Source organism: Athene cunicularia (genome assembly GCF_003259725.1).
Source record: "Athene cunicularia isolate RWA chromosome 1 unlocalized genomic scaffold, athCun1 chr1_part2, whole genome shotgun sequence".
Classification (NCBI taxonomy): domain Eukaryota; kingdom Metazoa; phylum Chordata; class Aves; order Strigiformes; family Strigidae; genus Athene; species Athene cunicularia.
Window position 1 is genome coordinate 3,706,348 of NW_020799092.1, and position 12,701 is coordinate 3,719,048.

The window sequence follows — 12,701 nt, forward strand, 5'->3', positions numbered from 1 at the left end:
CCAGGGCGCCCTGTGGCGAAGGCCCGGGTGTAGCGGCCCTTCCTGCCCGCCTGGGGAGGCGCCCATCGCGGAACCGGGAAAGGGTGGGGACGGGCCTGGGCCAGAGACCCGCTGGGCCCAGGCAGAGCGGGCCCAAGGAGGGCGGCCAGGCTCGGCCAGGAGCCCACGTCCTCAGGCAGGTCTGTGAGGAAGGGGCAGACCCATGGTCACGACAGGAAGTCAGCCCACGGTTGTCAGGATCAGGCCTGGCAGGGGCAGCCAGGGTCAGATGCAGCACTGTGATGGGCACGCAGGGCCTTGGTTCCTAGGGCTAGGGCATTGCTGCTGGAAACCAGCACTCCTGCAGCATGGCTGGGGCTGGTCCTGGCCCTGGGCTGAGCTTAAACAGGCTCGTGAGCAGGAAGGGAAAGATGGAGGGGAGGCCCTGGGTGTGGCTGGTTAGGACCATAAGGGCCTCTAGGTGCTCTCAGGGGCATAGCAGCAGCCTCCCCTCTCTATCCTCACACCTTACAGAGACAGGGGCTCAGGAGGGACTTGCTGTAGAGTGATTTAATTGCTGTGGGGTCTCAGGGGTCTATTTAAGGGAGCAGCAACCTGAGACAAGTCACTGGGAAGGGGATATGGCACGAGAGACCTTGGGATGAGGATTAGTCAGGCTGCCTATGAGGAGCCCCGGGGATCAAAAGGTCTTGGGGTTAAAGGGGAGATATTCAAACCACCCCTTGGAAAATCCCCAGAGGGATCTTTCCTTCTGTCCCTCAGGGGTCGAGTAAGGGTCAGATGTAGTTCAGTGATTGCCAAGCAGATCAGCAGCGATGAGATGGGTTTGGGGCTGAGCAGGAGGGTGGCAGCAGTGACCTGCTGTTTGGCACGTAGCCAGCTGCTCTTTTGAAGGTGCTGACTGGTGGTGTGAAAGAGTTGAAGCACCATGGTAACAAAGGAGAAAGTGGTATCAGTCTAGAACTGGAAGCAACATCCTTATTCCTGAAATTGCCTTTTTGGTCCAGGACAGGTACCTGGCTGACTGCAGCTAGCTGGGGGAATTCTGCACAGTTTTCTCTTGCCAGATCTCCTGTGCCTTTTAGTTGGGTTGCAGCTGCTGCAGAGACATATAGAGGAGGTTTTCTCCTCCTGCATAGGGAAAGCTTGTTTCTTCCTAGAAGCACTGCTAGTATGTGCTGGGAGGAGGATTCCCCAAACAGACAGGCAGGGACGGCAGCTTGGGATGTTGAATGGGGAGCTATAAATTGGCAAGCTGCTAATTAAGACCACAGGAGACTGGTGAGTTACTAAAGACCTGTATTACTCTTTTCAGAGCTCCGGGCCATTAACAAGATTCCTGAGACCTACTCCGAGCTCGTGGCTCTCCAGGGACATTACTTGCAAGCACCCTATTTTGGGCATGTTCTCAGAGTGTAAGTTCCCTGTGCCCTGGGGCCACGTGGCAGCCAAGGCCTGGGGACCCTCAGAGGGACACCCTGTGCTATGCTTGCATGGCTGGCTGGACAACGCCAACACCTTTGACAAGCTCATTCCACTGCTCCCCAGAGGTAGGTCTGGCTCATCAGAATGGTTCTTGTGTTGCAGGGCTGCACATCTGATACTCTCTCCCTTTCAGATTACTATTACGTGGCAATGGATTTTTCTGGCCATGGCTTGTCATCCCACCGACCTGCAGGCTCCCCCTACCATTTTCTGGATTATGTGACCGATGTGCGCCGAGTGGTAGCCGGTGGGTAACTACTGGGACTCTTAAGGGGATGTTTGTGCAGGGGGTGCTATATTGGTCCTGCATATACTGCCAGGAGAGGGATCAGTTCCCTCTGCTTCTCCACAGCCAGTGCTTTGTGACCACAGACTGAATAAGCAACTCTCTCACGTTTTGTGAGAAGAAACAGCCCTGGGAAGCAAGTGTTTCTATACTAAAAAGCAGTAGCGGTGAAGTGGTAGATGCAAATAAGTAGTTTTGCCAGACTGGCTTTTTGTAAGCAACCAGTGACCTCTAAACAGTGTTAGATTTAAGTTGGGTGTAAGTAAGTTGGGTGTAAGCTCTGGTTCTCCCCGATGGCAGCTTGCTGCTTGTTTTAGTATCATACAAAGAAATCTGAATGTCAAGGTGTCTTTGACTCCTAATAACTCCTGATCTACCTGCCTATCTGTATGCTGATCTTGTGGGAGGTTGTGGCACATGCAGTTTTACATCCTTCATTCAGTATACAAGAGCCTTTAGAACTTATTTGACATGCCAGAGGATAAAACACATCTTTCAGTCACGTATATTTCAGATGGAAAAACTTTATCAGTGTTGCCCAATAAGCCTCTCAGAGTGACCTAAAAATGGACTGAAGAGCCTCCCCTTGGAATAATCATACTTCCCTCAAGGCAGCAGACCTGGCTCTGTGTCCTCACAGCTCTTGTGGAATGTGCTGCAGCAGGATGTTCTGTCAAGGTCTCTCTCTTCTAGAAGATGCTGCCCAGTTAGGCTCCTTTGCTTTTTTCCAGTCTCGTGTCTGGAAATGAATGAGAATTTGCTGTAGTTTGTTTGCCATACAGAGAGAGCTTGAGAGCTGCATGGATTAGCTGCCAAGGAAATGAGGTGGTAGATACTCTTTTTCTTTAAAACTGGCCTACTTAGTTACCTCATTTCTGGATTAGGAAGCAAATTAAGCAGTGCAAAAGCCCTCCCATGAGAAGGGGCCTGTGTTGGTGGAGAAGCAGCAAGATGCCGCTGCTCTGGTTTCTAATGCAGTACTGTCTGTTTTTGTCTGTTGCCACTTAGCCTTGCAGTGGAGACGGTTCACCCTGATGGGTCACAGTATGGGTAAGTGGCTCTTGTCCTTGTAAGACGTGAGATTTGTGGAAATAAGAGTAGATAATTAATTTACAAGACATGCTGCTAGGAGCTGAGTTGGAATATTTATTATAGTGTGTCAAGTACCAGGTTCCAGCTTGAGTGATTCAAAAATCTGTGCCCTTGTTTGAAATGCCTCTGCTTTCAAAACCCTGTAGTACAAACAGTGGTAACTTTTGCTGTGGGCCTTTCCCCCACCCCTAGGAGGGAACAGTGATGAGCAAAGAGGGTGGTCTACAGCAGGAGAATTCGCAGCAGGCCTTCCTGCCTGGGCCCCACAAGGTCACAAAGCCTGAAGAAAGCACGGCCCTTTGTGGTGGGTCATGGAGCTTGTTGAGGGGAACCGGACCCCAGGCAGACACTTCCTTTTGTGTTTGGGACATGATTGGGTTTTGCCACAATTTAGGTTTTGCTCTCTAGGGCTGCTCTGGCCACAGTTTGCAGGACCTGCACACAATAGTATTTTTACTAGTAACTTCTCCTTGGCCTTTGCTGCCTGAGAGGGAGATGGGAATGGCACAGGATGAGGAGTCCAGCTGGCCCACAGCCGTGCCCTCTGCCTGCATCCTGCCTGCTGGGAGAGCTCTACTTTGTAGCAGGGGCTTTGTCGGTACCACATGCAATTCTGCTTCTAAGGCAGCTCCTGCTGCAGGGGAGTTTTTGTTACTGGAGGGTGTCCTGTCTGTAACCGAGCACCTTTCTCTCCTCTGCAGGTGGGTCTGTGGCAGGAATGGTGAGTCCTTTCTTCCTGGGTTTGTGATTTCCATAGCTGGAACAATAAATGGGAGAGGAATGAAGGGACAGACAGCCCCCTCTCCAGGGTAGCAGGATGACATCACTCAGTGTTCAGCTTTTCTCTTAGATTGTCTCATCTTTCCTCAGTTCTCTTTCCTTTATCCTGAGATGGTGGACAAGCTGATCCTGCTGGAAAATCTTGGCTTTCTGCTAGCTCCAGAGGTTAGATTTCTTGTGTTCTTCCCTTCCTTTTTAAATAAAAAAAACATGTTTTTTTTCTTTCCCTCATTTGTTCAGAAAAAGCACTGATGTGACCAGTTCCTGGCAGGTCACACAAGTCTCAGGGCTCTTTGTTTTGGCAGGCACAGATCTGCTCCTTGTTGCATGGACTGAGGTCCCTGCTTAGAGTAGCCCTTGGGGGACACGTGGTAGTGCTCCACATCCGGCAGTCCCTTAGCCCTGGAACTCACTTGTCTGTGCCCTGTCCAGGGAACTGGAACCTCTGTCAAGCAACTGCCAGCAGAGATTATATTTTTGCCAACAGCTTGTTGGGTGACCTGAGTACAAGACTGGTGGATTTTTTTGTTCTGTTCCTGGCAGGACATAAAGCTACATTCCCTATCTGCCATCTGCTACCAGGTGCTGGGGCTTCAGTTCACAGAAGTGGGATAAAAGCCTAGGGTCAAAGACATGAAAAATACTAGGTTTACCTGACTCTTTTGGACAGTTGTCCTAAACTCAGAAGTGAGGTGGGAAGAGGTAGAAAAGATTGCAAGGGTAAAAAATTCTTAAGTTCTTTTAAAACAGTGCTTATCTTTCTGTTCGTACCTTACCTTTCAAGTACTGCTATTCCCTTTTTCCCCAGAAATGGGCATTTTTAATATGATGTCCATAACCGGTACCAGTTCTTAGGGAAGTTAAAGGGTAAAATGCCCTCTTCTACCCTCTGATAAGAGGTAAAATGATTCAGAAAGGAGAGGTTACTTCCTGTTCCCTACCTCTCTTTGTTTCAGGACACAGAGGCATGGCGGAAATCAAAACGGATGGTGATTGACAGATTACTGAATCTGGAGGCAAAGCAGCAAACTCCCAAAGCACGGAGCCCCAAAGCAGCATTGCAGAGGTGGGTTCCTTTCTGTCCTCTTCATTTGCTGCCTGGCCTCACCTTGGACAGAGTTACACCTGCATGAATGAGAAGGGGAAACTGTCTCTGCACTTCCCCTTTCAAGTCCTCCTCTGGAATCTCAGCAAGACCTTTTGCTTTTGCTGCCAGAAGCTGCTGCTTCTTCCTGCTCTTTTCTGAAGCAGCCTGAGAGCTCACTGTCACCTTGTCATGCCATTTTTGCTTCACTTCCTCCCTTTTCCAGCCACACAATCTCTCTGCCATGTCTCCCTCAGGCTCTTAGAAGCAAACAGACATCTGACAGCAGAGGGTGGGGCAATCCTACTGCAGCGAGGAGCAACTGAGACACCCACTGGTAAGGGGCTGCGTGGAGACAGGGCTCATCACAGTGCTGGGCAAACGCTGGGAGTGGGAAGGGAGCAGTGCCAACAGCCATTGTCTTCCACAGGGTACAGGGTGCCCTAGCTACAAGTTTACACAGCCTGAATGGGATCAATTAAGTCTGGAGGCAAAGCTCTCCATCCCCAGTAAGTAGGGTTGGTGCTTGGGTCCTAGAACAGCTAAAGAAATCAAGGGAGGGAGAAATCAGAATTAATCATTTTCTTCCCGTCTCAGAAAGTCTTGGGAAGACCCCAAAGGTGAGGTGAAACAGAGCAACTCCTGCTCCTGTGAGACACAAAAACCTTGTTTTTTTCATTCCAGGGCTGGTGTATAACAGAGACATGAGAGTCCATACGGTGAGCATTGCTCTTCTGATGTGCCCCCTGCTGCTTCTGGGCCCCAAGCTTACAGAAAACTCAGATAGTGGAGGCCCACTCACTGAGCCCAGGCCCTGCCTCCACCCAGCCGTTTACTTTCTGCTTCCCTAATTCCCACATCTCTTAAATGCTGCTGTTAAAAGAGCCTGCACTCAATCATTAACTGACTCAACTTAGAGAGTCACTGGAAAATGTTACTGATTTTTTTTTTTTTTTTAGCAGTTCCTCTGCTCCAGGGCCCCCTGGCCACATTTTCTTGCTGTTATAACTCTTCAGGCAGCAGATACATGGATGCTTTTGGTCAAGTTCTTTGTCAGGTCACCCGTATAAGAAGGGGAGAGAGTGTGGAGCAGAGTCCTTATGTTTGATATTTTGATAGCTTTGTGCCACTTCTGAGCAAGTGGGGCCTCCTCTACCTGTGCTACTGCCAGGGTATGAAAGCCAGAGTAGTGTACTGTCTCCTTTTTTGTAAAAGGATTCTTAAAGCTTTTCTCTGCTATGAGATCATTCCCATATGTGCTGCATCCCAGCAGGCAGCGTTGTTGGCAGTCCTGAAACACAGCTGGACAAAAGGAGCCTTTGCAGAGCCAGCTACTCTTGTGCACAGCCTGGCCGCCTGTCATGTCCCAGCACAGCAGCTTCAGGGCCACAGCCCCTTCAGCCTTCAGAGCCACTAGCACGGCAGGGGTCAGGGACACCCTTTGTCCTAAGCTGCTGTCCCTGACCTTTGCCACTCTCCCTGTCTTTGCACCTGCAGCAAAGTCGAGAGTCCTTCACAGTGGAGCAGTGTGTGAAGCTCCTGCAGAAGATCCAGGACCGTGTTCTTATCATTGTGTGAGTGAAGCACAAGCCAAACTAGCCCCCGTGGCCTCCCTGCGGTCCTGGGTGGAAGGAATGAAGGTTAGAAAGGAGCCATCCACTACCCCCTCCTCTGCAGCAGCCATCCAGACCTTCGGGCCAGCTGGCACAACAGTACAACCTCACATGGAAAAAGCATTCCCCACCACTACCCTAGGCTGGGCAGGCTCCTGGAGCAGACAGAGAGCAGCTGGAACATCCCCCTCCTGCCCTGGCACTGTGCTTTCAGGCTGGGCCTCCCTAGTGCAAGACTGAATGAGGAAATGCCACTCCTGCCCTGTCCTCCCCATGCTCCTTCCTTCACACTCCCATTGCGCAACTTTCCATCCCTTGGCCTTACAGCCAGGAGCCATCCTGGCAAACACATGACCCTCCACAGCCCTGCTCCTACTTGCTTTCCTCCTGGGCTGACTCTTCCCCAGTCACAGCTACCTGGCCTGTCCCCTTCTCCAGACCCCAAAACTTCTTGCCTGAGCAAACAGGTGAAACCACAGCAGCCTCCACCTCCTCCAGTTGATCATGGAGCCCCCAGCCTGACCCAGCTCTTGCAAGCTCTCCCCTGCAGTGCCCATGGCAGGGAAAAGCTGTGGAGGGGTAGCCAGTGGCTTCCACAGAGCCCCGCAAGCTGTTAAGCTGTCTGGGTGGGTAGCTGGTTCCATCAGTCCTCCTCTGCATTTTTCCCCATCTCCTAAAGGGCAAGATGTGCAGGGCTCTGGCTACCTCAGCCTGTATGGTGCTGTTAAAGGTCTCTAGGAAATGAGAGGAAGTGTTAGAAGTTCAGAAATGAGCTGCAGTTTTGGCTTCCCCAGTCTGTTGAAATTGTAAGAGCTTAAGGATTTTCCTGCTCGTCAGAAAATGCAACCTCACGATGAGGACAGGTCCTCTAGGTCATACAGAGGACATTCCTTTGCCTGGGATGTCACCTTGTCCCATCACCTACCTGCAGCATGGGAGGAGATGGCACAATCTTAGCTCTGCAGGAGGTCTAATGCTGGCTTCTCCAGGGGGGCTGCCCTGGTAGTCACTCTCCAAGCAGAGCATACCTTGTTTAAAGCAGCAGCATGGAGGGGGAAAAGGGACAGATGGGAGATGTGGAAGCTGTATGGAAGGAGAAAGTTAAGAGCCAAAGATAGGGTGAGGAATCATGTACTCAGACCAATTAAGGAACCAGCAGTTTGAGGACAGTATTTAACCAGTCTCCACTATGCTACTACTAGGCAGTCACCTGAGGTTTTAGCTTGGTAGAAAATAGCTGATTAGGGCTCCTCTGACTACCATGTATTACCCTGTAACCCTGTTGTTTACAAGCAGCCTGGAAAGAGCAGTTGGGTGTGTCATCCCACTGTCTTGGGGACACTGCTTCCACCCAGGACAGCAGCAAACTGTGTGCTGTACTGAGCCTTGCTGTTGCTTTTCAGAGCACAAGATGGACTCCTGGTACCGCACAAGCTAGACAGTGGAAATCACTTTGTTAAAGCCCTATTGGAGGCATTCGAGTCTTCCCTCAAAGAGGTGAGAGCAAACTCCATCCTTGCATCTCCATGCTATGTGCCACAAACCTGGGAGCAGCAGCTAGGGTGCAGCTCACTTTGGTGGGCATCCCCCACTAGGTGGTTTGTCCTGAACAGCACAGCCCTCACAGGGCAGGGAAGCCAACTTTGCCCTTGCTACCAAAATCCCGAGTTAGTACAGCCCTCTGGACCCAGCTCGTCCCTGGTCCTCCCAATTCCACCCCATTATGTGTGCTACAGCTTGCCTCAGGGAACACTTCCCTGGCCTATATCTTGTGTACTTTCCCTCCAGCACATCCAGCTAGTATCAGTGCCTGGGAGTCATTTTGTGCACCTGAACGAGCCCGAGATGGTGTCTGGGATCATCAGCAACTTCCTGACAGCACAGAACACCAGAGCCAGGCTCTAGGAATCCCTCACTGCTGCAGCAGTCCAGGAGAACAAAGCTAAAAAGCTGGCTCTGGAGGAATCGTCACATTCCTACCTTGCATCCAACATCAGTTTCATGATACTGTTTTCTCAGCTTAGTTCACTGTAGGGTGGAGCAGGTCTGCCAGGTGTTCGCTGAGGAAGAGCTGAGCAAAGTGTCTCAGTTGTCAAAGGGAATCCTTCCTTCAATTCCAGCTCTGTAAGTATGGGGATAGAGGCCCACAGCAACCTTCCCCTTGCTTGCTCCTAACTTGCAGCCTGAAATGGAGCAGGAATACAGGCAGAGGCATCCTCTCTGGGAGCAGCAGCACCAGCTGTAGCCTTACAAGAGAGGGGTGGCTCATCTCACCTCCTCCCCAAGGGTGGTGTGACCAGTCTCCTCCCAGGATTAGACCTACACAAAAATCAGGAAAGTGTTCTGCTTCTTTGCTTTCTTCCAAGGGTACCTGAGCTCACAAGACCTCAGTAGCTCTGTTCTACCACGAGAGCTGCTGCTTTTTGGAAAAAAAAAAAAAAAATCAGCTTAAGTGGAAACTCACCTGGGCACAGAAGGCCATTTTAATGAACTCCTAGGGAATAAGTCACTAATCCTCTAGCTGAAGCAGCTAGAACTACTAATAACAGAAAAGTTTTCAGAGATTATTTCTGTCCTTCTAAATAAAGATTAACTGTCATCTTGACTCTATAGGAGAGTGAACCTCCTTTCTTTTGGGATGCTCACCCAAGCAGCTAAAACACCGATCTCAGGAGGCAGAGATTTTTACATGCAGTCTGCTTTAGATAGGGCATATTAAGGATCCATCTGCCTCCTAGTTAAATCGATGCAAAAAGCCCCCTGAAACAAGCAGGCCTGGCAGACTCCTCAGTGCAATGGAAACTGCATTTGCAGTGGGTGATCTAGGGGAGGATAAATCCATTTTAACCCAGCTTTGTGGAATTTATCAGCATTTCCACCTTACTTTCATGGTCACACCTATATCAAGGTTTCAGGCAATAAAATAGATGTGTGAAAGTCAGGGGGTGGGTGGGTTACAGCCCCTTTCTGATCTGAGTGTGTGCTGGGGTGAACATCGTGAGGTCCAAAGCTGCACAAATGCTATATGGGCAGTACAAAAGCATTGCCCGGCAGCTGGAAATGTCCACTGCCTTCCTTACTTGCCTCCTGCAGGACAAGTCAAGTGGGAACAGGCCTTGGAGAGTCAGGTTTCTCCCTCCAAAGCTAGGCTGCCATCTCGCCTTGTTCTAATGATGGTGCAGACCATCAGAAGCTCCCATAGCCCAGGCTAGACACAGCTGCAGAGCTCCATGCGTAGCAGGAAGACTGGGCATCTCAACACCTGCCGGAGGGGGAGCCACCTGGGAGGAAAACACCAAGGGAAGGGATAGGGCTCTGTTCAAAACCACTGATCTTTCCTTGTGACAACAGGTCTGGAAACTTCCCAGTTGGGCTTTTCTCAAGGTCACTTCCCTCCTCTTCTTACTCAGCCCCAGATAAAATGTGGGAAGGAGCACCAGCATACAAACTGTGACTTTTATTGCCACCCCAGCACACAAGCTGTCCTCCACAGCAGACCAAAGGGGAAGAGAGAGGGAGGCATTCCCATGTTTTGAGAACATAGCAGCAGTTTATTTACAGTTCTTCAGCCATTCTCTGCCCCTGCAGAGGCTGTGCTAGGTCAATCCCAGTTCTCACCAAGCTTTAGGAGCGCCTTGGTTGGCAGAGCAATAGAGGTTGTCACAGGAAATGCCTCAGCCCCTTGACCTGAGCAGCCTGGGAAGCGGTGCCACGGGGCCAGCCGATGGCCAGGAGAGCAGGATACTAGTGTGAGTGAAGGAAACTCCCACTCCAGCAGCAGCTGTTGGGATCTCCCATTTCAGATCCAAGGGCAGGCACAACCTGAAGCTGCCTCAATTCCTTGAAATGCTTTGGCATGTGGAGTCCATGGACATCTCTCCTGCCCTCTCCAGCACAGGCACCTGAGGAACAGCTCAGTACGGCTTAGTACGGCCGAAACTTGCGCTGGGCTCGCATCAGTGCAATTCTCTGCTTGTCCTCTTCAAATTTCTTCCTCAACTGGGCAATGTCTGAAACAGAAAGGACAGGTCACACAGGAGCAGTGTGGATCTCCCTCTTCTGGGGTGCTTCACTTCCGCACACCAGGAGGGGCTCAGTCCCGACACCTGCAGACACACACTTCCCAGAGCAGGTCCTTTTGCACCTGGGCTGAGTGCCAAGCCAGGGCTCTGGCCATTCATCTCCAGCAGTGCTGCAGCTCCCTCTTGGGGAGGACATAGGGTAGTTTTTCCTTTCAATTGCTGCCTTTGCGCAGACTGAATTCCCATCTACTGGAAAGCCATGACCTGCACGCTCTCCCGCAAAATATTCCAGCGGCCCTCACTAGAGCTGATGGTGGCAAGGGGCCCCCCAAAGAACTGTCGAGGCTATTCACAGAACCACCCAGCCAGCTGTTCACCCACAGCTGGACACAGCCTCCACTGAAGGAAAAAGGGCACATTCTTTGAGCCACAATGTGAGAGACAAGAGACACAGGCAAGGGTAGGAGGAGAGTTGGACACTCACGCTCTCTCTTGGTCTCACGATGCTGCCAGGCATAGAAGTTCAGCAGCTCTTTGCGGGCCTTTTTCTGTTTCTCCCTCTCCAGCACCCGCAGGTTGGCAGCCTCTGTCCGGGGCAGGCCAGGCTTCCGGCCCTTTCGCGTCACCTTCACCCAGCCCTCCTCATCTGGAACACCCTCCTCCTTGGCTGCCTTGGCTTCTTCCTGCAAAGGCAGGAGGGTGAGGCAGCTCAGTGCAGATGGGCTGCCAGCCAGCCTGACACCCAGCTCCCCCACAGTCCCCCTTAAAAACATGCAAAACTACAGCTCCAGCTTCTGCACAAGATTTGAAGAAAGGCATAGGACCAAGTATCCAGACATTCAACTCTCAGTCAAAACACTGCATGCCAGGCAGGCCCCAATTTAGTTGTGGATACCTATTGTAAGCTCTTGGTGCAAGGATCAGCTGTTCTGGACCAGACTCTCCCCAAACTGCTTAGCTGGGTTCACTCCCCACCCTGGCCTCACCTCTGCTATCTTTTTGTCATAGTCTTGCATGTAGGCATCCACCTCAGCCTTCAGCTCCTCCTGATCCACAACTGAGGCAGCATAGCTGGCGATCCACTCTGTGACAGAGAGGGCAGAATTCAGCAGTAGCCTGTTAGAAGCAAGCACTAGTGTGATGCATTTGAGCAGCTCTAGAAAGAACTGCTGCAGGGAAGGACACTCTGTTCCCATTCCTGTTCAGCCTCCCCACTGCCACAGCTCAACCAACTTGCAGCCCATGTCACAGCCTGTAAGTGATGGAAAGAACTTGCAACTTTCCCAAGCAAGAATAAGCTAGCCTTAAGCCCAAGAGGTAGAACATTCAGGGCTGCAGGTTCCTGTCAAGGGATCATATCTGAAGTGCTGTCATCCTGACAGACGCCTGGTGCCTGTTACCGAGTGTGGATTCCTTTTTCAGGACAAGCCACAGCCGGTTTCTCTGAGTCTATGTAACACTGAAAAGGTTTCGGGAAAAACTGCTCTTCCATTGTACCATGTGACTCCATTCACCCATAGTCCCTGGGCCAGACTACAACATTCACTACAAGATTGCTACCTTGTAAATAATAAAAGCCAGACAATATAACACTGGATGTCTCCTGGCTCAGTACCAAATGGTGAGAATTAATCTGGGACATGCAGGTAGGATTCAGCAAGGAATGAGTATAGTTCTTCCCTGACACTAGATAGCAGGAAGATAGCTAGGGCCAACTTACTGCTAATGCCAGTTTTCACAGGATGACTCTCTGTTGATATCAGCAAGGGACCTTCCCGTGACAGAGCCTTGGCTGCCTGGACAGCAGCTGGTTTCCTGAATACCACATACGCTACTTGAAATCCCTAAAAGAAAAAGACTCCTAGGCCAGTTATCAGGGAAACTGGCAACGCAGCAAGGAGACGCAGTACAAATAAAATAAAATATCAAACTACAAGTTGCAGTGGGATAGCAAAAAAAAAAGTAAACAAATCAATAACCACGTTACCCAATGCCCCCAAATGGTTTCCCGTATCTCATGGTACCACTCAGTGCTTGCAATCTTTTCCCATTCTGACCACTAAAGCACCAGTATTCGCCCTCCCGCCCCAGTTTTACCGTTACAGTTTTGCGGTTGAAGAATTTGGACGTCAGTTTTTCTTTTTTCTCTCCCGTCCCTGGCTTGTCACAGATGTCCACAGACTGGACACGCCCGCAGCGGGAGAACAGCTCAGACAGAGCGTCCTGGACACGAAGAAGGGAGAGCAAGCGGTACAGGAAAGCAAGGGCGATTCCCCTCCCCATCCCCTCACCCTCAAGCACGGAGAACAGCGCACGGCCCCAGCCCCTGTCTCTTATAC

At 50.9% G+C, this 12,701-nt stretch overlaps 2 protein-coding genes across 4 annotated transcripts; one reads left to right on the plus strand and one right to left on the minus strand.

Annotated features, from left to right (window-relative positions):
* The first annotated feature begins 11 nt into the window (after nt 1-11).
* SERHL2 (serine hydrolase like 2) lies at nt 12-8,950 on the plus strand. Of its 3 annotated transcripts, XM_026868595.1 has the most exons (12): nt 17-179; nt 1,316-1,550; nt 1,619-1,732; nt 2,780-2,821; nt 3,565-3,584; nt 3,734-3,808; nt 4,600-4,709; nt 4,985-5,064; nt 5,412-5,446; nt 6,225-6,301; nt 7,744-7,837; nt 8,129-8,950. In XM_026868595.1, exons 2-12 carry the CDS (start codon nt 1,403-1,405, stop codon nt 8,243-8,245), a joined length of 912 nt encoding a protein of 303 aa, XP_026724396.1. In that variant the 5' UTR covers nt 17-179; nt 1,316-1,402; the 3' UTR covers nt 8,246-8,950. The 3 variants fall into 3 exon arrangements, with proteins under 3 accessions (XP_026724398.1, XP_026724397.1, XP_026724396.1); XM_026868596.1 differs by lacking the exon at nt 5,412-5,446 and having other exon boundaries at nt 13-179; nt 6,225-6,367; nt 8,129-8,246; XM_026868597.1 differs by lacking the exons at nt 5,412-5,446; nt 8,129-8,950 and having other exon boundaries at nt 12-179; nt 6,225-6,367; nt 7,744-7,918.
* Nucleotides 8,776-12,672, minus strand: RRP7A (ribosomal RNA processing 7 homolog A). The gene is made up of 5 exons (XM_026868606.1): nt 12,460-12,672; nt 12,083-12,206; nt 11,349-11,446; nt 10,847-11,045; nt 8,776-10,350 (listed from the first exon to the last, which is right to left on the minus strand). Exons 1-5 carry the CDS (start codon nt 12,643-12,645, stop codon nt 10,265-10,267), a joined length of 693 nt encoding a protein of 230 aa, XP_026724407.1. The 5' UTR covers nt 12,646-12,672; the 3' UTR covers nt 8,776-10,264.
* Nucleotides 12,673-12,701: the final 29 nt, after the last annotated feature.